We start from the raw sequence: 25,817 nt of genomic DNA, 5'->3' as shown, positions 1-25,817 counted from the left end.
TGCTTTCAAATTCCAACCTTTCAAATTCAAAGACTAATTATTAAGTTCAATATTTATGGAATTGGTGAAAATGCTAAGATGTGGACAGACAGTAGATAGAATGCAAAGCTGCATAAAATGGAAAAACTTAGAAAATATCACTGGTAGAGAGTTCTCTTCAATAGAAAAATGATTGGTGAGAAACAAGTCTCTGCTGCTGAAGTAATACACTTGTGAAACAGTTTACATAACAATGTGGATTTTGCTGATACTTTAAATCCTTTAAAACCTTTGTTGGACAGACAAACAAAGAGCTATGCCTATATTTCAATCAGTTTAAAAAAAAAAAAAAAAGATGACAAAAGAAAAGAATTAGTGTTAACTTTCTGAATATGATGAGTGATCTTCAGTCACCTCAACTTTTCTTAAGGTATTTGGAAAAGTTCATCATAACATGCTTTACAAATGTTTCAGGATTCAAGATATTTTGATTTTATTACACGTTACTAACCACTGTTTGATAAAAGAATTTTGCTCGACACAACAGTATTTCACCAGCTTGTACTATTTTACCCCTTCTCTACTGCTTTTTCAACTTATGAACAATCATATTGTAGTGAATTTACTCAGTTACTTTTAATTGTTGTTACACACAAATTTCCAAAAATTCTAAAAACAAACACTTTCACGTACACCTTTAAATGTTAAGAACATCCCTACTTGAACATTGTGATTATCATATCTACCTGGATAAGGTATTCTACCATATGTGACAAGTTCAGTCAGTAAAATACCGAAAGACCAAACATCCGACTTGATGGAAAACTTGCTATAGTTAGCTGCTTCAGGAGCAGTCCACTTGATAGGAAACCTGGCTCCAACCCTGGCTTCATATTCATCCTCCTAAAAGTATCAAGTGCAGAATAAAGTAATAAAGTTGACAGCTTAAATCATGAAAAAAACTACTTGAGTAAAAGTTCTATACCAGTATACAACCTAGAGTAAAATGTTCCTCATTAAGTCATTATAGTGTATTAGCTAACATAAAACATACTAACTTCATAAACATAGCCAGAAAACTATAATGTAGTTAGAAAATTGATATGTATAAGTTTTTCCAATTGCTTATGAAGTTAGGCCAATTGCTCATGAAGGTCTTACCTTAATTAAACGAGCTAGACCAAAATCAGCTATTTTTACAACATTGTTTTCTCCCACCAGAATGTTTCGTGCTGCCAAATCTCGATGAATGTAGTTCTGAGCTTCAAGGTATGCCATACCAGAAGCTATTTGAGCTGACATGTCAATCAAAGGATGCAGTTTCAAGGATCTTCCTTTACCTATGGAAACAACATAACTAAGTAAGACTTACTATTTATCATAGAAGTAGATGACTTGGTTGTTATTAGAGTAGATGCAAAGGTACACAATGTGCTACCTGTGCTTTGTCTGTCACAAGTATCAGAACTCAATTTTAAGTGTCAAAAGTATGCAGATTTACCACTGCACCAGTTGGTGCGTGAAGTCCTGAACAGTAGGTAACAGCATAATGTATTTTTAAAATTCAGTAATTATTTTATACAATTCACTGTTTACATACTCAAAGAACTAAAATTGTTATATAGTTACAATATACAAGAATCACCAGTTCAGACATACTTCTGCACTTCAACTCAACAATAAGTAGTTCAGTTATAAAATTATTTTAATATAGAGCATGTCATACACAAAATTAGAGACTTGGAAGTCTTGATGTTCAAATGTTGACTGAATCTTTCTTGGTAAACCAAAATGTGAGCTACGAAGATATTGTAATACTATCAAACAGACATAACATCCAGTTATGCTTAGACACCTGTATAAGCTTCATTTCTCATTTAAACAAACTATGCATGCATACATTTTATGGGATTTATTACAATACAGTAAGCTGTGTAAGTGAACCTAACAGAAATTGTTAATATTTTTGCTTTGTTAACTTTGTAAAATGTTAAAACACTAAAATGTGTCATTCTTACCTATTAAGTCTTATGAGACTTTAGATAAAGCATCATTACATCAGTCAATACTTACATTAATGAAAAGATTTATACCAACCTTGCAGGTATTCTAATAGACTTCCATTTTTCATAAGTTCTGTTATAATGTAAATTGGTTCCTCTAAAGTGCATACAGCATACAACTGAACAAGTTTAGGATGTCGTAGTTTCTTCATGATGTGGGCCTCAGCCAAGAAATCTTTTGGATCCATCGTTCCTAGTGTTTGAATTGTTAATAACAGTACAATAAAACATACACATTCTGCATATTCAAATTTATGTATAGTATGTATAGCTGAACACGTCTTGGGTAGTGTACATTTAGTTGGTATAGTTGAACCCATCTCAGCACTACATGTTTAGTATGTATAATTGAATAAGCCTCAGTACTGAGAAACACTGCACTCAAACTATTGGTAGATAAAAAAATATTTGTATCTCTGACATTATTTCAAGCACAAACATGATTATAGCAAGAAGTCATTTGGACTGTCTTTTATTTATTATCAACATTTATTTGTATCTCACTAGAAATTTTCTTTTCACCCCTTTCAAATGTTGGGGGAACAATTTATCACTTAATTATATAGGCCTATATAATATATAATAATTAGGGAGTTGCAACAAGTCGTAATATTTGTCTGTATGAGCATATAGTGGTAATGTACACACCAAAATCAATGATTACGCTCAAATCATAATGGTTGGCATCTCTGATATTGATTGGTAGAAGTGCATATTCATACGTTTTACAATTACATTCAAAGTTGAATTATACTATTTTATTAGCAATACATGTCAGTACAACTGTCATCAAAACATAGCTAAAAAAATCAAATTTTAATACATATTTTTGTTTTATAAGGATATATCTAAATAAATTTAAATTTCAGTTTTCTGTATTTTGTAACACTTGTTCACTCCAAATTTCACATATTAGATAATCTTTCCATCCCTATTTGAGCTCTGGAATTTTAATGCAATTTAAAAACTGGCACAATACATAATGTTAAGATACAATCTAACCTAAGAATCTTCAACTGTCTTGCTTTACTTAAAGACATACCATAAGTTAAATACCGTTATACTCTTATGATCCACTGTCTTTGGAAAATCATCAGTAACTCTCTCTGATGTTATATTATTTATAACCCATATGAAGAGAATATTTTATATTATTGATTTATATATAAAACTAAGTTGTTATTTCACCACTAACTGAATTATGCATTGTAAAGATTCAACGTTTTTATGGATGAATTCAACTCGATCAGCTAAGGGAACAGTTTTGATGCACTTATAGCTCAATTAGAAACTCAGTAAAGTTCTAATAGTTATAGGACATTATATGCTTTGTGAATGTTATTATTGTATGTTCAAAACTGTATATTTGAAATACATAACTTTGTAAATTACTAACAAGCATAACAAAAATTAAGATTAATTTTAACTGACACTTCAATGTCTTAAAACCAAACATGTTACCAAACCCATACCTAAGTACTTATATTATTGTTCTTTACATGTATTTATAAAAGAGTGTAAAATGGAAAAATTAGAATATTATTAGGTTAGAAAACAAAATAAACAGAAATGAATTATTCAATGAGGTATGCATACAGGATATATACGAGTTATGTAGTTCAATACTCTGTTTTAACACAGCTTGAGTTTTTTGCTCACCAGGTGTTTATAACATTTATGTCCTCATTTAGTGGTTAGATGTGGTTTAAAGATCAATATAACAAAACAGATGTAGACTGTTACAACCTTAAGGTTCTTTAGGATAAATAATTGTAAATTTCTGTTATAATCTGCATTGTTACGTTGTAGAAAGAAGAAAGGGTAATTTAAGATTTATTCGGTATTTTTTCAAGGTGATTATACAAGTTCAGTAAAATGAACTGATATATAATGTTAGGGTAAATTAAATAACAGGCAAAATATAATGTTCTATTGAAAGAAGACTCCAATATTCATTTGATATTCTAGAGATTATGAAAGTTGAACACTAAGATAAAATTAGCAACGCTTAAAGTATATTTTCAACACTCCTCATCTCTCACTTTAGCTTGTCATGATTCAGTGCTGTCTTCTGTAAGCAAACTCTTTTGCTTGCCACTAGCCTTGAGGACTTCCACCTAATCTCATGATTTTCTGTGATATTTATGCATTGTTGTTTGCAAAAGAGCATGTAACTACCTTCATCAATATGAATGCAACATTGCCTCCCAGCATAGCTGGCTATTTCTACACTTATTGTTCAACTATTACTTCAACACTAGGAAAAAAAGATGCACCAGAAGTTGGAAGTGTGAGAAGAGAAGTATCTATTGGTAACACAGTTTTCACTGATAGAAATGTTCAAATATAACACACAACAAGCTAGAATACCAAGGTGAAATAGTGAAAATACAAAATTTTACCTTCATGAGCCCCCATCAGGATGCCCAAAGAGAACCCATGAAGTGCAACACCCTATAGATTGGAACAGTATTGGAGCACACTCTTGGGAGTCCTTCCTGTATTAGGGTACACTTTTCAAACAGAAAGTGTTGCAAGCATAGGCAGAAGATACATGCACCATCCCAAACCTGTATTAGGCTTTTGGAAGCAGTACGTGTGTAGTGTAATTAAGACCTGTCAAACTGTACGTTGGGAGTCAACTCTTCTCCAAAACCGGGTGATACTATGAATCCAGCTACCAGGCATGGGACCGGGTGATACTATGAATCAAGCTACCAGGCATGGTAGGAGGAGGATACTTACCATCTTCACCAGCGAGTCAGAATGGAAAGTAACATTTGCTCAGCAACTTGTGAAAACTTGAGTTGGTTGGTCCTTTAACCAATTCAACACATCATCCAGGAACTTAATATTCAAATGAAGCAGAGAATGTGTTCTGCTGTGATGGGAATAGAATAACATATTCATAGAACCAGATACTGGTTGGATGCGAGATGAGACTTCTTTAGCTTGACCAGCCAAACAAAAGATGCTTTTAAAAATAGATGAATAAAGAATATAAAAAGTGAGTGAGTGTAAGGCAAAGATCAGAAAACTGAGCTTGATAGAGAATTATGGAAGACAATGAATCAGAACTTCAAGACCGAAAACAAAACAAAGATTGGGAGTAATCTAAGGCAATGTATAACTAGTTGTGGAGGATGAGGCAAACCAGCACCAGAGGGAACTTTAGATAAAAACAGTTTCCAGCATAGATTCAGATACAAGGAGAAGGAATAAAAACATTATAAAGAAGAGACAAAGAAAAGGAGACAATGTTGTAAAAAGTAGGACAGAGTGAAGAAGCTAACATGTCTGTGAGGTTACAGAAGGAGACAGAATGTTGTAAAAAGTAGGACAGAGTGAAGAAGCTAACATGTCTGTGAGGTTACAGAATGTTGTAAAAAGTAGGACAGAGTGAAGAAGCTAACATGTCTGTGAGGTTACAGAATGTTGTAAAAAGTAGGACAGAGTGAAGAAACTAACATGTCTGTGAGGTTACAGAATGTTGTAAAAAAGGAGACAGTGAACGTCTGTTGTTACAGAATGTTGTAAAAAGTAGGACAGAGTGAAGAAACTAACATGTCTGTGAGGTTACAGAAGGAGACAATGTTGTAAGGAGGAGGACAGGGTGAAGAAACTAACGTCTGTGAGGTTACAGAATGTTGTAAAAAGTAGGACAGAGTGAAGAAACTAACATGTCTGTGAGGTTACAGAAGGAGACAGAATGTTGTAAAAAGTAGGACAGGGTGAAGAAACTAACATGTCTGTGAGGTTACAGAAGGAGACAGAATGTTGTAAGGAGGAGGACAGGGTGAAGAAACTAACATGTCTGTGAGGTTACAGAAGGAGACAGAATGTTGTAAACAGAAGGACAGAGTGAAGAAACTAACATGTCTGTGAGGTTACAGAAGGAGACAGAATGTTGTAAAAAGAAGGACAGAGTGAAGAAACTAACATGTCTGTGAGGTTACAGAAGGAGACAGAATGTTGTAAGAAGGACAGAGTGAAGAAACCAACATGTCTGTGAGGTTACAGAAGGAGACAGAATGTTGTAAAAGTAGGACAAGGAAGGAGGACATGTCTGTGAAGAAGGAACATGTCTGTGAGGAGGACAGAAGGAGACAACGTCTGTGAGGTTACAGAATGTTGTAAAAAGTAGGACAGAGTGAAGAAACTAACATGTCTGTGAGGTTACAGAAGGAGACAATGTTGTAAAAAGTAGGACAGGGTGAAGAAACTAACATGTCTGTGAGGTTACAGAAGGAGACAGAATGTTGTAAGGAGGAGGACAGGGTGAAGAAACTAACATGTCTGTGAGGTTACAGAAGGAGACAGAATGTTGTAAACAGAAGGACAGAGTGAAGAAACTAACATGTCTGTGAGGTTACAGAAGGAGACAGAATGTTGTAAACAGAAGGACAGAGTGAAGAAACTAACATGTCTGTGAGGTTACAGAAGGAGACAGAATGTTGTAAACAGAAGGACAGAGTGAAGAAACTAACATGTCTGTGAGGTTACAGAAGGAGACAGAATGTTGTAAAAAGTAGGACAGAGTGAAGAAACTAACATGTCTGTGAGGTTACAGAAGGAGACAATGTTGTAAGGAGGAGGACAGGGTGAAGAAACTAACATGTCTGTGAGGTTACAGAAGGAGACAGAATGTTGTAAGTAGGACAGAGTGAAGAAACTAACATGTCTGTGAGGTTACAGAATGTTGTAAAAAGTAGGACAGAGTGAAGAAACTAACATGTCTGTGAGGTTACAGAATGTTGTAAAAAGTAGGACAGAGTGAAGAAACTAACATGTCTGTGAGGTTACAGAAGGAGACAGAATGTTGTAAGTAAGACAGAGTGAAGAAACTAACATGTCTGTGAGGTTACAGAAGGAGACAGAATGTTGTAAGTAGGACAGAGTGAAGAAACTAACATGTCTGTGAGGTTACAGAAGGAGACAATGTTGTAAAAAGTAGGACAGAGTGAAGAAACTAACATGTCTGTGAGGTTACAGAATGTTGTAAAAAGTAGGACAGAGTGAAGAAACTAACATGTCTGTGAGGTTACAGAAGGAGACAGAATGTTGTAAGTAGGACAGAGTGAAGAAACTAACATGTCTGTGAGGTTACAGGAGGAGGCAGAATGCTGAGACAGATCCACATCTGCACTGAAAAAACTGTCTGAAAATAAAAAAAAATAAATGTTGTTTTACAGATACTTCAACCAAATAATGATGTTGAGAAAAAAAAGCATCTTAACACATGCACACCAGACTTAGAAGTGACGATTAAACAACCAGTCTAGAAGGAGCCACCTGTGCCAAGTGGCAGTGTTATACTCCTATTGGTGGAGAGTTTTTGCAAGCAACAAGGGAGCAATATCCCATGGAAATGCATAAGACTGGGTGCAAGCCTCAAGGCTAGTGGCAAGTAAAAACATTTGCACATACAGGGCAGCACTGAACTGAGAAAAGCTAGATGTGAAACAAAGTTATATATCATGTTGGAAAAAAGTAATTATTTTACTTAAAACAAAAATCACTTCGCACTCAAACTAGTCACAGTTTAAGTCAAATTATGATTCCTTAAGTTCACACACAAAACTTTAGTATAAATATTTGATCAAAAAGACATTTAATGTTAACCATAAACTTTAAAACGTTAATGAGAATATACTTACTATATTTAAAATTATAATTTGGATAGTTTTGTGGTTATATTGTGGTTAATAGATTAATGAAAATGGAGAGCTAAAACTGTACCTTACAGTAAACATGACCAAGTCAGACTTCAGATATATTTTTCATTATGTATGACCATCAGACTAAGGACTAAAGTTATGCACACAGAAATATTAGCCTGTAGACTATGTACCATTTATTCAATACATCTGACTTTGAAGGACTTTGGCCCAGACACTTCTTCCCCTCCTTGAAGTACTTACCTGGTTTGAGGGTTTTGATGGCCACAGGAGTGGTATTATTCCATAATCCTTCCCAGACCTCTCCAAACTGACCCTGTCCCAGCTTTCTAACAAACTTGAGTGAACTTCTCTCAATTTCCCATTGATCTCTAGTACAATGAGAAAGACTACTTGTTGTGGGCTTCTCCACCTGGTGATGAGAGATTGAACTTAAGCACTAAAGACAGTGTAGATGGACTTTCAGTCATTTTTATAAATGCACAAACAGATAAGTAAATCATATTAAATAAGAATTTTAATAATTTTTCTTTATGTTTAATGGTGAACTTGGAACTTAGTAACTAAAAAGTCCTGTTTCACTAATAATGCTAGTTTTCACACTTTTGGTATGATTCACTACTTCATACACATCTGATCTACTGTATCAATCATTAGAAATCCTGAAATGTAGTCATTAAAGAATCGTTAATGTACTATTAAATAATTAAATATATCACAATGCATTAGTAACAAGTTTTTAGATCAGGTATGTGAAACAACAGCATTAGAAGGATATGTTTAATTATTTACATGGAGACAAATTCATAACTTAGTTGGTTGTACTTCTTATAACAGACCTTAAATAAGACAATAACACACAATATTTTTTTTTTTTTTTAAAGAAGCAAACTAAAGAACAGAATGATCAACAACCTAGTGGATTAATTTTTCTGGAAAAACTAAAATTAATATACATACACTATACTCACAAACAAGACACATTATATACCTATGGATATATTATATAAAGTGTTTAACAGACATCTGATATTTCAAAATAAATATAATTTGAGGCCTCATTTTTGTAGAAACCCTAAAATATATTACCAAAAGAGTCCAGATTATGAATTCAGTGAACAAGTCTCTACAATATAAAATAATTTCTTTCTAATTTGGATACCAGAGTAACACCACAGGGTCATTACAAGTTTACAAGTATCTAACAAATCTCCATGATGTAAAACAATGTTTTTGTTTTGGATACAAGTTTGGTGGTAAATACTGTTGAATTAACTTTCTAACAGCATGACAGTTTAATATCTTCCAGTTTAAAATAAATAACACTACTACTTATTATACCTTTCATATCTTGTTTTATCTAACTGATGTATTCCAAAGTCAGTCTTCCTCTATAAACATAAGGTCAAATTACACACACCAGTTAAATTGCTTTATAATCATCTTGAGTTTGGATTTTTTTTTTTTTTTTAATATAATACTCTCATATGTATTCTTTTCTAACTTAGAAGTGAGTTACTTTCATAATGGTTGTAATTCATAAGAAGCTGACTGTTGTACACGTTGTTATGCACTTATTTTTTTCTATAACAAAATTTGAAAGGTACACAAAGCATTCAGCCATAAGCAAGTGTAGAAACACCTATACAATACCTATTCCAATAACTCTGCTTAAACTAAATATTTCTCCTAATAATTACAAAGATCAGATTTCAAGATTAATCAAAACCCATCGAGTTTATATATTTTTGATAAATAAATTAAAAAAAAGTTAAAGGTAAACTATTTTACTACAAGTTGTGTGTTTACTGGAAAGGTTTGTATTACAAGAATCTACCACAACTTTTAACCTAATTAGTTTCACAAGAATAATTCTTATGAAGAAGTTATATTTTTCATAAGAGAACATAAATATTTTTAATTACCTGAATACAAGGTTTGCGAAGATTAACACATAAGCCATCAGAATCCTTGCTGTAATGTTCTACTAACTCTTGTAAGGTTCGGAATGTTGTCCTTCGAGCAATGAAGAATCCCCCTTCGTCCAGCTGTCTGATACGATAGTGTTTTACAGTGTCTCCATCTTTCACTGTTAGTGATAAATTAAATAATTTTATTTCAAATATAAACCCTTTACTTATAAAAAACTAACTTACTTAACTAAAGTTTGAAAAATTCAGATGGCAAAACTATGGGGAAAAAAATCTGAAAATTATTTGAACGAAAAATATATCTCAGGAAAAATATACAAGTTACATATAATCTGTGTGCTTTCAAAGGTAAAGCTTTTCTCATCTGTGGCAAACTGGGAATGATCGAGTTAAGTGTTGTGCAAGAAAAGATGGATTGATACCATGGTAGATACCCATGGTAACCTGGATGAAATCAGGTAAAATAATCTATAAATCAAAATTATGATTAAAGTCATGAAAATAAGTAAAATTTGTTTCTGATTATTACTGTTTTGAATTCTTCCAACTATTCAAATATTGCGATTATGGTTTCCCATTATTAATAGATTAATACAAGTTTGTTCAACTAAATCAATTCATATTAGAATTCACAAAAATAAAGAACTATTCAAAATTAGTTTCCAGTTATTAGTATTTTGATTGTTCCAACAATTTTGATCCAAGTAATCAAAATATTATTACATACTTATGCATATTTAGCCATAATGATGTCCATTACTTTTGTTCACCTTACTTGGGCTCAGTAACAGTAATTTTACTTATTATTTAGAGTACAATTGTTTTTAAGAGACCTGTTGTGTATTAATTATTCTTTATTTCCTTAAAACAATGTTGTTTATTAAATGACTTGCTCATTTAACTGTGTTAAAAATTACTAGACACAGACTGATGACAGTTTAACAATGGGTAACCCTGTCAAATCTTCAGTCTATTTACATGAACACGACTCCTGTTTAATTATAACTTGTTATAGCTAGACAGGAAAAAACAAAAGTCTAGTTGCTGCTTAAACAGTTCCTACTCTCTTCAAACCTTTAGTGAAAAATGTAAATATATTAATTATGAATTTTTTCTCTAAATTTGTTACTTTCAGTAACTTCTCACATTAATACTTAATAAAGTTGTTACTAATTTTAAGATTATTTTTATTGATGATAGAGTTAGAAAAAATATTACAAAATATCTGTAATTAAAGATTTGTTATATTACTGTAATTTTAATATTTTTTTTTTTATAATACATTGATTTCCACTTTACACGTCTAAAATAGAAATCAAACAGTGGATCTAGTATCATTGTAACCTTTCTTACAAAATAGATGTTCTGTGATTATTGTTTTTCTGTAATCACAGTCAAATTGTTTGTAGTGAATTCTTTAATAATTATCACACACTGGTCTTAGTTTTATCACATGAAATAAAAGAATAATTATATTTAATGAAGAATTAGTTTGAGTTTAAATAGAAATGGATTCAAAAATGTGTAACGAGAAACTCACAGACAAGTACTAACCACAGTTTCAGCCTGCTACCTGTTTCATAATATATTGCATACATGATCAATTTCCATAAATGACAGTTTACAATCTTAATCTTAAACTGTTGTACCTGAAAACAAGTGTTACTAAACATGATGAAAATACAAAGATTAATTTCATGTTAAATAAACTGGTTAATTGATCACAAGAGTCCACTACTTTCCTAGCTTTATTTCAAAATATTTTCAAAGTGTTACCATGCCAGTATTTAATACTTTTATAATTATAGAAAAATTTAACTGACTGTATTATACACATCATTTAATATCACTTGAAAAAATAAAGAAATAAATGTTTAATATATAATGTTTATTTTTTACCATAATGTTTCTCTTTTTTTTAGGAATATTTTATTTTTAGAAACTACTAAATAATAGTACTATTAGAGAAAAATAGTTCCACCCCCATAACACTTCTCCAGTTACAAAAGGTAAATGTTAGTAAGCAATGCTACATAGGACAAAATTGTTCAGATGGATTTGATTAACAATTAGCATGTTATCCTCAACATATTTTTAACACATTATGGCAGCTAAATTCATCATTAAAAGTTTTAAATCTTTGTAAAGACATCTCTTGATGAAAAAGAGGTTAATGGTACGTTTTTATTCTAATAATTAATATTTAATTGTACCATACATGACATTTCTTGAATATATAGTTCTTGGTATATAAAATAAAACTTGAAAACTGTAAGAACTAGGAAACGTCTCAGCTGTTGCATTATTTTGTGAAGTAACCTGAAAATAATACAACAACAGTTTCTTTGTTTCTGGTGAGACCTTAGCACTCTTCACAATGTGGTCTCCTTGGCTTTTTAAAGAAATGTCTACTGACATTTAAGCAGTAATTATTCCTGTCACCATGGGCATCCTTTACTGTGAAGGTCAAGTTTTTAGTGTCTTACATTCAATATTTAATCAAACTACTTTTTATATGTTCAAGTCATAAAAATTAGTATAGCATAAACTTCTAACTAATAATCTATGTTTTAAGTTCTTAGCTTTAATTTCCAATAGTGTGAGAATTGCAAGATTTTTTCTCCAGACATCTCTCCTCCATTTTATTTATCACCCTTCAACGGTTCTTGTTGTAAGTTAGAAAAACAGAAAACCTTTGGTAGTTATGGGACATTGTTTGCTTCTTCAATTTACTATACTATGGTCAGTGGTACATTATTTAAATAAAAATTTAGTGCACTACTACCATTAGTATAAAAAGTAGGATTAAGTGTCATTGACTGTAGACAGCAAATAAAAAGAAGGCCGAGGTAAGCAGTTTATTTCTGTTTCATGAGTATTACATTTATTATTATAAAGATAACAAAATGTAAAAATAGAAAACTCTTTAGGTTAATCTAGGGTTAATAAATAATAATATAATAAAATTTTTTTACAAGGCACACATGCAAACAGCTTGGAGTAATTTAATGTAATTCAATAGCATAGTCAAACATTCCCCTCGTGATTTACAATTTGTATCATAATGTTGTAAATAATTCTAGTAGTTACACCTTGTTCAAAGAGAAATACAACAATAAAAATTTATGTATAAATACAGTCATGTGAAAAGTTAGGACACCCTATGAAAGCCTGTGTATTTTATGTAACATTTTTGGATATATGGATATTTAATCTCAATTTTAACAATACTGAGAGATTATAGGAATATAACTAAAGAATTAAAACTGAAGAAAAGACTTAGATCTTCTATAAATGTAATTCTACAAAAGTGCATATTCTAACTGAGGAAAAAGTTAGGACACCCCACATTTATTCCCACTTAAAATGGCTCAACTTGCACGCAGGTGTATCACACCAGGTGCACATGATTAGAAGATCATTACTCAGCATTGTGAATGAGGCTTGCCCTATTTAAACCTCAGACATTTAGTTTGGTGTGCTCCTGACTGTTGAAGTGAGAGTGAGCACCATGGTGAGAGCAAAAGAGCTGTCTGAGGCCTTCAGAAAGAAAATTGTAGCAGCTTATGAGTCTGGTAAGGGATTTAAAAAAGATCCCAAAAGATTTTGAAATCAGCTATTCCACTGTCCAGAAAATAGTCAACAAGTGGAGGGCTTTCAAAACAACTGCCAACATGCCCAGGTCTGGTTGTCCAAGCAAGTTCACCCCCAAGAGCAGACCACAAGATGCTAAAAGAGGTCTCCAAACACCCTAACATGTCATCACGGGACCTACAGCAGACTCTGGCTACTGTTGATGTGAACATGCATGCCTCTACAATCAGAAAGAGACTGCACAAGTTTAACTTGCATGGGAGGTGTGCAAGAAGGAAACCTTTGCTCTCTAAGAGAAACATCAAGGCCAGACTGAAGTTTGCCAGAGAGAATGTAGACAAAGACCAGGACTTCTGGAATAATGTTCTTTGGACAGATGAGTCCAAATCTGAATTATTTCAACATCAAAACAGATGACATGTTTGGCGTAAACCAAATACAGCATTCCAGGAAAAGAACCTCATACCAACTGTGAAGCATGGAGGTGGAAGTGCTATGGTTTGAGGCTGCTTTGCTGCAGCAGGACCTGGACAGCTCACAATCATAGAATCCACCATGAATTCTACTGTGTATCAGAGGGTGTTTGAGGAACATGCGAGACCATCTGTACGAAAATTAAAGCTGAAGCGGAACTGGACCCTGCAACATGACAATGATCCACAACATACCAGTAAATCCACCAAGGACTGGCTGAAAACTAAGAAATGACTGTACATATATACAACTATGCATTTAAAAGCTATTTAAGATAAACAAATATAGTTTCATGTTACAATTTTAAGTCATTCTAGAAAGAAAAGAGATTTCAATTTTGTTTTTGGTGGTTACAAGGTTGGTCAAATTGATCAACCTTGTATAGAGTTAACATAGAGAAAGTAACAAATTTAACTATAAAAATGTCTGAAATGTATTTAGGAGGTTTTATAGATTACAGAAATAAAATTAAAGATTTTTGCAATGAAAAAGTATTTTTTAATCTTAACATGAAGACTAATTTTCACTTGAACTATTCAAAAAGAAGACTAGGTATTCATAGACAAATCTTTAGTAGAAGTCTTTCATTAAAAATGATTTAGTGTACAAGTAACTTGTAATGTTTACAAAAAAGTCTGCTAAACTTTATGATGATACACATACTGCATTAAAAGTTGTAACAGTAAAACTATGTACAGGTAAAACAGATCATGTGGTTAGATCTTGGGACCAAGTTATAATTCAGAAAGTTCATAACTGGCTAAATTCTAAATGTGAAGTGCATATGTTGTAGGTACAAACTCTAGTCTAGTTGGCTAGGATGTGAGCAATGACCTGACACATTCTAAACATCATAAACCAACTACTACAAAATGTATGTGTATACAATATGCACATGAAAAAGTGTGAAAATACCATGTGAATTTTGATGTGAATTTCTGAGAAATGAATATCATTTTTGGTATATAAAAGCAAAACATTAGGCACTTTCACTGTGCTGTTGTAGGTCTCTAAGACCACATACAAAAGAAAGGAATGATTTGCATGAAAGTGATTCACAACTAGGGCTGTTATTTTATTTGTAAATTGCAAACTCAGATATTTCATCCTCTGTACCATTGGTAATTTATTTTACGCCACCTGTATTACATTAACAATAATTAAAAAATCAAACTTTCTTCATTCTGCTTTGCAGACAGTATTGAAAAGTGCTTAAAACAATGTAAAGCAACACCATTTGCAGCTGATTATTTAATAAAAATGAGTAAAATTCTAGCAGTGGAAAGATTAATAACTAATTAAATACATTCAACTTTCACAATCATATTTTTCAAAACTAACCATTGTTCAGTTTAAATTAAAACTAGATTTGTATTAATATAAAAATGGAACATATTTTGCAATATCTTTTTATTTTATGACAGGTAAAACATGACCATGTAAAATATGTAGTTATAATCTAAACTACACAATTAGACATACACAATAACGTACCTGAAAGTGAATAATCGTTACGCCTGCTTTCACTGTCTCTAACAAGAAATGCCCCATGATCATTTTCTGGTAGTAACAGCTTCTTTTCCGATTCAATCCTCTTGATTTTACCGAAATACCACCTTATAACAATTAGATTTAATCAGCAATACTAATATTACAAAAAATAATTTAAGAAGTAATTCCTTTACTCTAGTAAATTAATGAGTTCTGTACAAACTAAAAACCACCAATAACATTTAACAGATATCAAACCAAGTTTTTGTTTAAACACTTGGTTTTACTATTACATTCTGTAATATTTTTTACATATACAAGTATTTAAAGGTTAGGTTATCAAAACATAAGACTTGTAAACTGTTTATTTATAACAAAAAATCAAACTCATCACTGAGTGCATAATTCTCTGTTATCAAATTCCATCTATATTTGATTTTATGTACAAACAACACACACAGGTTCCAAACAAGCAGCTCTAAACAACTAACAAGCAGTACATCAAAGCAGCCATAATTAACCCACGTACGGCTCCATCCAAGAAGTCCAAACCATCTGATATGGGACTCAAAAAAAAACTAATGAATTAACTATCACTATTTTCATAATACCATTGGTGTTTAGAGATTATACATACACAATTGTCAGCATACTGTACATTATACATACACTGTTTTCAGCACATTGTAATGTACAATACAAGTTCAATCACGTCACATTAAGGTAGTTTAGATGATTAAAAATTTCAGACATTTGTAACCACAATTTGTTTTACTAACTTAAAAAAAAACAAAACCAGATGAGTTAAACATGATGTGACCTGTGGAAACTATCAACATATTCTTACTGACAACCATTAAAAAATTAATTATATTCTTTAGTGACAACCTTTAATTTTAATAAAAACAGGTTTTGTTACATTCCTAATGACATTGAGGTTTGGAATATTAAATTACAACTTAACTTAATTACTTCATTTAAAGGTATATTTGTTTATAATGGCTCAATATGCAGTAACTAATTTACTGTCATACATTTATTTTAATATTTATGTTTGTTTCAGTTTGATGCATGCAACATATATTGTTAAATACGTATTGTGCAATTCCCACGTTTTCTAAATTTGTAGAAGATTCTTGAGAGTAAGACTAAAAAAATATAACATTATCTTTGACACATTGAAGGACAAAAAATACTGTTTGGCTGCTACAGTCAGTACACTATAAACCACAGAGCTATAAATTGTGACAAATGCTTATTAACTGGAAAACTACAAAATCTGACCAGGAACTTTGAGATTTTGAGCATTATAAACCATTTAACTTCTTTGAATTACCTTTAGATGTTAGTATTTCTATGTGGACATTAAATATCTTCTTCACTTAAAAGCAGCATGAGGCAAGCCCAGCTAGCCAGCTTAAGAGAGTTGCGACAATAAACTCAGAATTAATTTGCTCATCTGGACCACCAATAAAATATTCAGTTCTAAACCACAAAGAATACTCAGTATAGTTTATAAAACTCTTGTATGTAAACCATTATTTGTAATAAACATTATCACAAATTGCATTGTTTACACATATATTCAAATGTATTTGAATCAAGAAAGAAAATTGTGTACATCAATATTGTTCACAAATATCATACACTTGATATATATTAACATTTAGTTAACTTCTAAATCCAAATTTCTGGTTATTTGAAATTGTAATCCATAACATACATAATAAATCAGAAACTTGTCCAAAATAAATTATGATACATATCAATATAAACTAGCATTACAGACAACTCCATCAAAAACTAATTTACAGACATCTTTGAAGAACTCAAATATTCTGATGATTTCCAAGTAAAAGTACCTATGTATACACGTAAAAACAAAACAAAAAGCTTTGTAGGACAATTTACGTGCTTTGGTTACCTTAGCCAATGAAAGAAACTTCTTTCTTAAGGACTTAAGGTTATCTTATCTAATAAGAAAGATATCCTCTTGGTAGATGACTTGGTTACCTTACCTGAATAAAAATACATCCTCTTGGTTGGCTGGTTTGGCATGTTATGGTGCAAAGCAACTAGACTATCTGTACCAAACATCCAGCAAAAAGTTAAAATTAAAGTAAAATTAATAAAATTTGTAAAAAGGAATCAAGATGAAAAAAACAAAGCTTAATTTTTGAATTAAAAACAAATAGCATCAAATCCAATTTTATATCTAGTTTACAGCAGTAAGAGAGAAACTACAGTAATACAAGTTGTAAAGATTAATGACCTTTAAAAACTAAGAACATTTATAAGGTGGACAGAGTCACCATTGCCAATGACACTGTCCAACATTATGGATACACCTTTAGACAAAACATGTTTAAAATGGTGCCTTTGTTGAGAGTCATAACAACAGCAAGACAGTAAAATGTGGCTTATTGTGACCCAAGTGTCACACAGACAATACATTGGTGCATCATTTCTAAATAAAAGAAAATGATGCATAATCAAGTTAGGACAATTTCTGATCCTTATGGAAGCAAGATGGCCAAAGTCCAACAGAGAGTTTTATTTGGAAAAGCTTCTTTCATGTTGCTCACTTCAAGTCAACTGACAACTGGCATTGAGCCAAGCCTTGAAAGAGGACCATAGTCCATGTTTGGAACAAGCACAGCAGTGATAGTACCAGAGCAGATAGATTTCGTTGCAGTGTCGGTGAGCTTGTTCCCTTGAATACCAACATGGCCCGGTATCCAGAAAAACTGGATGGAAGTAGATGTTAAAGAAAAATGGGCCAGTTGGTTTTGAATATCTGTGAGAACTAACATAAAGCAATTCCAGGGCCAGAAGAGAACTAAGAGAGTTAGTATAAAACAGTGCAATTAAAATACTGCTTAGCTTTTATGTGATCCAAGGCAAGAGAAATGGCATACAGTTCAGCAGTGAACATAGAAACTGTAGAGGGGATTCTGTGTGCAACCACAACAAACCACAGCAGAGCCCAAAGAGTCACCTGATTTTGAATCATCTGTATAAATAGGAATGGAAAGATGGTTCAAAAGATGTTTATTAAATAACAGATAGTATTTCCAATTGGGAATATCTGCATTTCTCAAATGACTTAAAGAAAAGTTACATTTGGGGATTGTAATAAGCCATGGTTGAGGGGGTTGACCAGTGGATACAGCAATGTTATCCAAGGACAGACCCAATTCATCTAACTGCACCTGGATATGAAGGGCAAAAGGAACAGCAGATCATCTATTCTGAAAAAGCATGGCCCACTGAGGAAGGAAAACACCAATTTAGCAAAATACAGTAAAGACAGTTCCAAACAGCTAAAGTGTAGAGGAGGTTCATGAGGCTCAGTATAAAAACTGGACTGGAAATCTGTGGAAAGCCCTTGTGCAGAGCCAAAGCCCCAGATGGTGAAGAGATTTCAACAACTTCAAGGCCAAAGTCCTGGCAGGGCCATAGACCAGTGACCCATAGTCTGGTTTTGATTGAATAAGAGCACAATATATCTTTAGCATAGAACGTCAATCTGCTCCCCAATTAGTGGAGAGGACACGGAGGATGTTCAGTGCTCTTGTACATTTGACTCGTAGCTGCTTGATGTGTGGTATAAAAAGTTAGCTTTCAGTCAAAGATAAGCCTCAAGAACTTTGTCTCTGAAATCACAGGTAGCACAACTTCACTAATACAGAGTTCAGGATCAGGGTGAATACCGTTTGCAGAAAAAATGCATACAAAAGGTTTTAGAGAGTGAGAGAAGTCATAGACATTTGCAACAGTAAGAGGAAGTTGTTCAGTGATGGCATTAATTTTTATATTTAAAAATGTGACACTCAAAACACAACCCCAAGGGACTTCAAGTACATGTAGAAAAGAACAAGAAAGTGTCGAACCCACACAAACTTGGAATTGCCAGTTTATTAAAAATTTTTAAAATAAAAATTGGCAAATGACCACGTAACTCATATAAGTGAAAGTCTCACAAAATCCCGTATCTACATGTTGTATCATAAGCCTTCTCAAGGTCAAAGAATATTGATACAAGATGTTGTTTGAGAAAGGTTTCTCTGATTGATGTTTCAAGTCAAATCAGGTGGTCCATGGTGAAGTGCTGTTGACAGAACTTATACTGGGCAAGAGGAAGTAGTTTGATTCAAGGAACCAGTGAAGACAGGCATTAACCATCCTCTCTAAGGTCTCACAGAGACAGCTCATCAAAGCAACTGGACAGAAGTTTGAAGGAATCTTGGGATCCTCCCCCGGTTTAGAGAAATGTAGGACAATTGCCTGGTGCCAGGCATCAGGAAAATCATTCTCATCCTAGATCCAGAAAAACAATTTGAAGAAAAGCAAGAGAAGCAGGAGATAGATAGCGCAGCATCTCCTAGTGTACATCATCAGGCCCAACTGAAGAAGGGCTAGTTTGAATTCCACCAGTGTAAAGGGGTGATTATAGTCAAAGAGACAATCAGCTCAAAAGGAAAGAGATGATCGCTCTACCAAAGTCTCAATGGCTAAGAAGATGGAGGATAAATCAGAGGTTCTAGATACCTGACAAAAGTTTTCACCTAGAGTGTAAGCTATGCTCTGGATATCAGCTACTTCTTGGCCATCAGAGAGCAAGATCAAGAATGGGACAAAATTATATTGTCCATTGACCTTTTGAATATTGTCCCATATTTCTTTGGAACTGGAAGATGTGCTGGTTGTGAACTTAATCCAAAGTTTCTTTTGGCTTCGATGTCTTACCTGCTGAGCATGTGCATGAGCCTGCTGGAAAGTGATGTGGTTTGAGAGTGTGGGACACATACAAAACTTATCCCAGGCTCATTTTTGAGCTTTCCATGCCATATGGCAGGCAAGATTCCACCACAGATGAAGATATCATGGAAAACGTGTCAAGGTTTTAGGAATACACTGAGCAGGTGCCTGTATAATAGTCAGTTACTGCTGCCACACAGTTGTCTATAGATAGCTTACAGATGATGGCAGGATCAAGTTCTGCCAGAGCAGTGAAAGAGGGCCAGTTGACTTGATCCAGCTTTCATCAGGGCATGCAGGTTAGGTGGCAGAGACCATAGCTTATTTCTTTCAAAATTATAGGAAAATAATCACTGCCTCGTGGATTATTGTTAACCCTCCATGAAAAGTGGGAGAATAATTAAGGGGAGCAAATTGAGAGATCAATAGCAGTAAAGGACTGACTAGATGAGTAAAAATAAGTATAATAACTGCCAGTAAAAAGAGAAAGATTGTGATATGAGAGCATGCTCTCTATGGAGCAACCCCTCCCATCAATATTGGCACTTCCCCAGAGGGCATGATGTTCATTAAAGTCCACAGGATTAAAAAAGGAGATGGCAACTGTTCAATGAGAGCATCAAGGTCTGACTGATCATAGGTCTCTTCAGGCAACAGATAGAGAGAACAAACAGTGATGGTACAAACAGTGATGGTACAACCTGAAGAAACATGGATAGCTATGGCCTTCAAGGGTGTATTAATTGGCAAACACAGGATGGACAAGTGCTGATCAACCAACAGTGCCACTCCTCCATGTACTCATCTATCACATGGCCTGTCATATCTATACAGAGAAAACTGATGAAAGGTGACTGTATCGGCAGGTTTCAGAAATGTTTCCTGTAAGGAAAACGTACAGGAGGGTGATTAACAATCAGTGCTTTAATATCATCCAGATTAGAATGTAAACCTCAACAGTTCCTTTGCATCAAGGTGGCCATTTTTATTTATGTGTATGTGAATTGGATGGAGAGCTCTTCTGTTTATGACCATGTCTTTTTTCTTTACTGTTTTTATTCGAGGGAGATCTATCGACCTCCATGGATCTTGCCCTGAGTCGATTGAGCAGGACTTTGCTGTTGGAAGAGGATTCCAGAGACTGAAGACATGAACAAATGATCTTTTTGCATCTTGGGGTAGGAGAAGATGTACATAAGGAAATGTCCATATCCAGAACCAAAGGAAGTGGATCTTGGGATTTGCTGGAATGTATGTTAAGAACAGAGATGGGTGTTGAAGTTAATTCATCAACTGTTTTTAATCATGTAGATCAAAAGACTTGTTTTGAGAACAATTCTTTTGGAGGCACAGAGATCTATCTGCATTCTCACTGTTGTAGTGGAATGAAGTGTAGCAGCATACGTCCGAGATGAAGCAGTGGATAGCAACTTTCAAGCCTCAGTGTAAGTAATGTTATAAATTGCTTTCAAACACTGCACCTCTGTTTCTTCCGACCATTTAAGGCAAGAACGAAACTAGGACAGGTGAGTGCCATTACAATTGATGCAATAAGGGTCCGTTTCACACTCACAGGTATCATGGTCCTTGCCACTGCAAGGAGCACACATCATGGAACCACGACATGATGTCTTAGAGTGACTGAACTGCTGAAACATCTGAGAGGGTTTGGAATGTATGGCCATACCTTGCAATTAAGATAACCTGCCTTGATGGTGGCAGGTGGATGCAGTGATATAAATGTCAGAATGAGGACATTGGTCAGCATCATAATTCCATCTTTGCAAGTGGAGATATGCCTCACTGCAGAAACTCCTTGAGTGGAGAAACTAGCGAGAATCTCTGACTCAGGGATGTTCTTCAAATCCCTCTCAACAGTAACTCCTCATGATGAATTCAAAGTAGCATGGGACATAACCTCAATGGGTATATCCCCAATCGCCTTCGAATGTAAGAGGAGTTCACTGTGTTGAGACGTAGATGTTTCCACCAATATGTCACCAGAGTGAAGCTTTTTGACTAGCTTTGGAGAGCCAGCAAGTCCTTCTTGTCCCTTCTGAATAAAAAAGGGAGACATTTTCCCTAAAGGTTTGTCTGAAAGAGAATGTAATATAAGAAAATGAGGTACAGGTGTAACAGATGTTGAAGACTGCTGCTCAGAATCTTCAAGATGTGGTCATTTATCTATGGACTGCTTTTTCACTGTTTAAAGTTTTATTTGTGGGATCCATAATAAAAAAGAATGTTTCTGTGCTCACTGACCCCACCCACCATAGAGTCCTAAGCCCTATGAGGGGATGCACTACAATGCCAAAAAAGACACTGCAGCAATGCCAGGGTTTCGTGAGCACTATGCCTAAACACCAGCATCACATACACACAATGTCCACAACACTTGTTGAGAATATCCAACTGGTATTTTGTTGATCCTAGCCCAAGTGGACCAGCTGACTGACCCTAAGGGGGTCACCCAAGGCTGCCCATCTGCAAGAATGAAAGGCCAAAGTAGGGTATTAGGGTTGGACCCCTCAACCGCCAGGATCCTCTCATCTCCTTCACAGGTCACCATGCACGGCAAACATGTGGGTGGATGTTTAGATCCTAGATAGGGTAAACTGAAAGAATAGAACCTTCAATGGGAGTTCCTCTCACCACTTACAAGAATCTACACCGAGGGGTTCTCTTGGTTGATGGCCTGTCATTACCTTACTCGAAGAGAGGATATATTGTTTTGTATTTGAGGATAAGAATATATATTCAACACCTGTTACTACAGATAATTTTCAGGAGTTTTTCCTCCCACTACATGAAAAACATCTATAAGGGTACTGTGACGTCTCCTTAGGAAAGAAAGTGAAGAAACACTGTAGTGTTAATAAGTTCCATGATCATAATATGAATTAAGTGAGATTTGTGGTGAAAAGAAGCCCAAAGCAATGGTATTTATTTCTTTTCAAAGCATTATAGTGCAGTGAATTGTTTTTGTTTGGAGTAGCAGGTGTGTATAGATACAGGTATGCATGTGTGTTTATGTTTCTTTATGCACATACATAAATATATACAAAAAAATTCACAGTTAGACTGAAAGATCAATTCTTTCTTCCCCATTACCAGTTCTTGTTATAATGGTCTCACAGTGGAAAAAGCCGAGACATTAGGATCCAAGACCACAGACATTTTCTGCTATAAGTTATTGATGCAAAAATGACTGGTAATGTAAAAAGAATTTTTAATCTTTTAGTCTTATTGTGAAGTAAAAATGTATCTCAGGACAGCTGGTATGGGTATCGACACTTATTAATAAAGCAAAAAACAACATACTTTTTTAACCTGAACATGACCTAGAAAGGTTGAAACATTATTCTTTGCTTTATTAGTAAAAGTGTTAATACCTATGCCAACCATTCTAAGATACAAAACACAGAACCATTCTACGAGCTGCTATGGCACAGCTAAAAATACAATTTTAGCATATATAGAAATTTTGCTGTTTATTTGGTTGTCTTAAATTCTTTGACAAAGATATTTCTCCAGCTCCAATGCAGGCAAATGAAGACCATCACTCTCAGTCTCCATCTACTCGATTATCTTACCCTATATGTTGAAGGACATGATCACTCCTGATTTCCTTAAACCATGTGGAGTTGTGCTGAACAAGTCCATGTGTTTGATCCTTGGTGATGTTTGAGCTTAATCTTTATCTGATTCTCATTCAATGTCCATGAAAGAAGTTCACCAGTGACACGAAATCATCCAAACTATATCAAAATAAAGTGACTGACAGCCCTGGAGGATGGCAGCACCATTTCAAGATAAACAGGGTGACACTAGTGAATAATAAAAGTTGCAGCACCAACCTGTAGGACCTCTCGCCTGTGAATATGTATATTTTTAATTTCACTATTCTCATGTGCCTTTGAAATTAAGTTGTAAAGATGTAGATACATACAAAGGTCTTCATTTTGTAGAAAAGGTTCAATATTAATGCAACTTTGGATTTGTCTTCATTTTGTATTTATTACACATTATCCTTTAAAATGTTTTTATTTAATGTACAACTTGTCTCAATTTTTCACAGATTATTTTAAAATAGATCTTATCTATGTGCTGTATCTTTAGTATGTTAATGGAGGTGCATATTAAAGGTTTTATTTTATATATGTTATTCAAGAATTTTCTAACATTTCTCTACACAAAGATTATTTGCATTTTTTTTTTATATATTATTGCATTTCGTTCCTAATACCAAGTTCTTTAGCAAGAGCCTGGTTTAAAAAAAATGAAAGCAGGTCTTTAAGTGCAACCACATTCGACTTCTACACTGAGGCTTTCTCATAAAGAAATCAATCTTAGATTTAGTTTCAGTATGTATTCCTTTGTTTTCTATCCCAGACAACAGTTAAGCGGTTCTCCAGTTCGTCCATATTTCTGTACCTTTTTAACGTCTCATTTACATTTGTTTGGTTTTTGTATAAAATTAAAAGCTACTTTCTTACTTTTGTTTTTCCCATTGTGAATAAAAGATTAAATTCCCGGTACCTGTTGTATCTGTGTCGAGTTTGCCTTCTGTAAAATTTAATTTTTTTTTTTTATGTACTATTTTGCGACTTTCATTGTAACTTGGATTTTTTAAATGGTTATTATTTTAGTTTACCTAGTTATACATTACCCGTTTTAGTTGGTATGCTGTGTTTATCTGATGACCGACATTCGTCACATTCGTTAGCTTGCTTAGGGGTGGTTGATTAATTAAAAGGGTGATAATATTGTGTATTAGTATGCAGTCCAACACAAATTGTGGTTTTCAGATAATTTCACCGGATCGTATTGTAAGTTTTTATTGGACTTAAATTAACAGTTAACTGGATGACAAGTCTAACAAGGAAGAACGTCGGTACTTGGCCTAGACGCTACTCGCCTTACTTTCCTATATATATATATATATATATATATATTTATATCTAAAAATAAAAACAACTGCTTCTACTTTAGAACGTCCTAAATTGAATTCAGGTCACCTATTACCTTTTGCCTGAAGTTATTTTTTTATAGCTTGACCAGTCAAGCCACTTATCTCCTGCTACAAGGGAACACCTTCTGACTATCGCACAAAGACATTTTTGCGTTATGGCGTCCTTTTTGTTATTGGTCGTCTACAGAGAGGAACTTTATCGTGATTCGTGAATAGTTTTTAAAAGAGATTCACTCTGACCTTCAGAAGGGCATACTCGCTATCTGCCTATAAGTGGATGATCACGTCAGGCTTGTTTCACTTCGTTTTAAGTGCAGTCTTCACTTTAATTATCAAAATATTTTTTCAACTTTCACCGTACAGTGTAACAGTTTGACCAGTAGCTGGTTAATTTCCTATCAGTAGAATTATCAAAGTGAAAGTGTTTCAGGTTCGTTTTCAACCCAACTCTTCTCTCCGACATAGGCTCGGCATGGCCAGGTGATTAGGGCATTTGACTCGCAATTTGAGGATCACGAGTTTGAATCACCGTCCCATCAAACATGCTCACCCTTTCAGCCGTGAGGGAATTATAATGTAACAGTAAATCCCATTATTCGTTGGTAAAAGAGTAACTTAAGAGTTGGCTATTGGTAGAAATGATTAGCTGCCTTCCCTCTAGTCTTTCGGCGCTAAATTAGAGCTTTCTCAGATTTTCAATACAACGAATCGCTACACCGGTTCTTCTGTATAAAATATCCATGAATTACTACAAAGTACAAAAATCACGTTTTACTGCTGATTTAACACATTTCATTACAAATATAAAACCTGGGTGAAAGATAAATGTGAATATGTTTTTTCGCAACTCTCATTATTTATATTTCTAACAAAT

The 25,817-nt window shown here is 33.8% G+C and overlaps 1 protein-coding gene across 1 annotated transcript in view; it reads right to left on the bottom strand.

Annotated features, from left to right (window-relative positions):
- The window catches only part of LOC143229938 (tyrosine-protein kinase Src42A-like), a 55,883-nt gene that overhangs the window by 6,140 nt on the left and 23,926 nt on the right, over nt 1-25,817 (bottom strand). Inside the window, exons 2-7 of the mRNA XM_076462815.1 lie at nt 15,214-15,335; nt 9,646-9,809; nt 7,964-8,132; nt 2,077-2,235; nt 1,141-1,319; nt 726-882 (exon numbers count right to left, since the gene is read on the bottom strand). Coding sequence (XP_076318930.1) covers nt 726-882; nt 1,141-1,319; nt 2,077-2,235; nt 7,964-8,132; nt 9,646-9,809; nt 15,214-15,335 — 950 coding nt within the window. The remainder of the gene's footprint in view (nt 1-725; nt 883-1,140; nt 1,320-2,076; nt 2,236-7,963; nt 8,133-9,645; nt 9,810-15,213; nt 15,336-25,817) is intronic.

The sequence above is a fragment of the Tachypleus tridentatus genome, chromosome 10 (assembly GCF_004210375.1).
Source record: "Tachypleus tridentatus isolate NWPU-2018 chromosome 10, ASM421037v1, whole genome shotgun sequence".
NCBI lineage: Eukaryota > Metazoa > Arthropoda > Merostomata > Xiphosura > Limulidae > Tachypleus > Tachypleus tridentatus.
The sequence above is the reverse complement of the archived record's forward strand: the minus strand, read 5'-3'. Positions and strand labels throughout refer to the sequence as shown.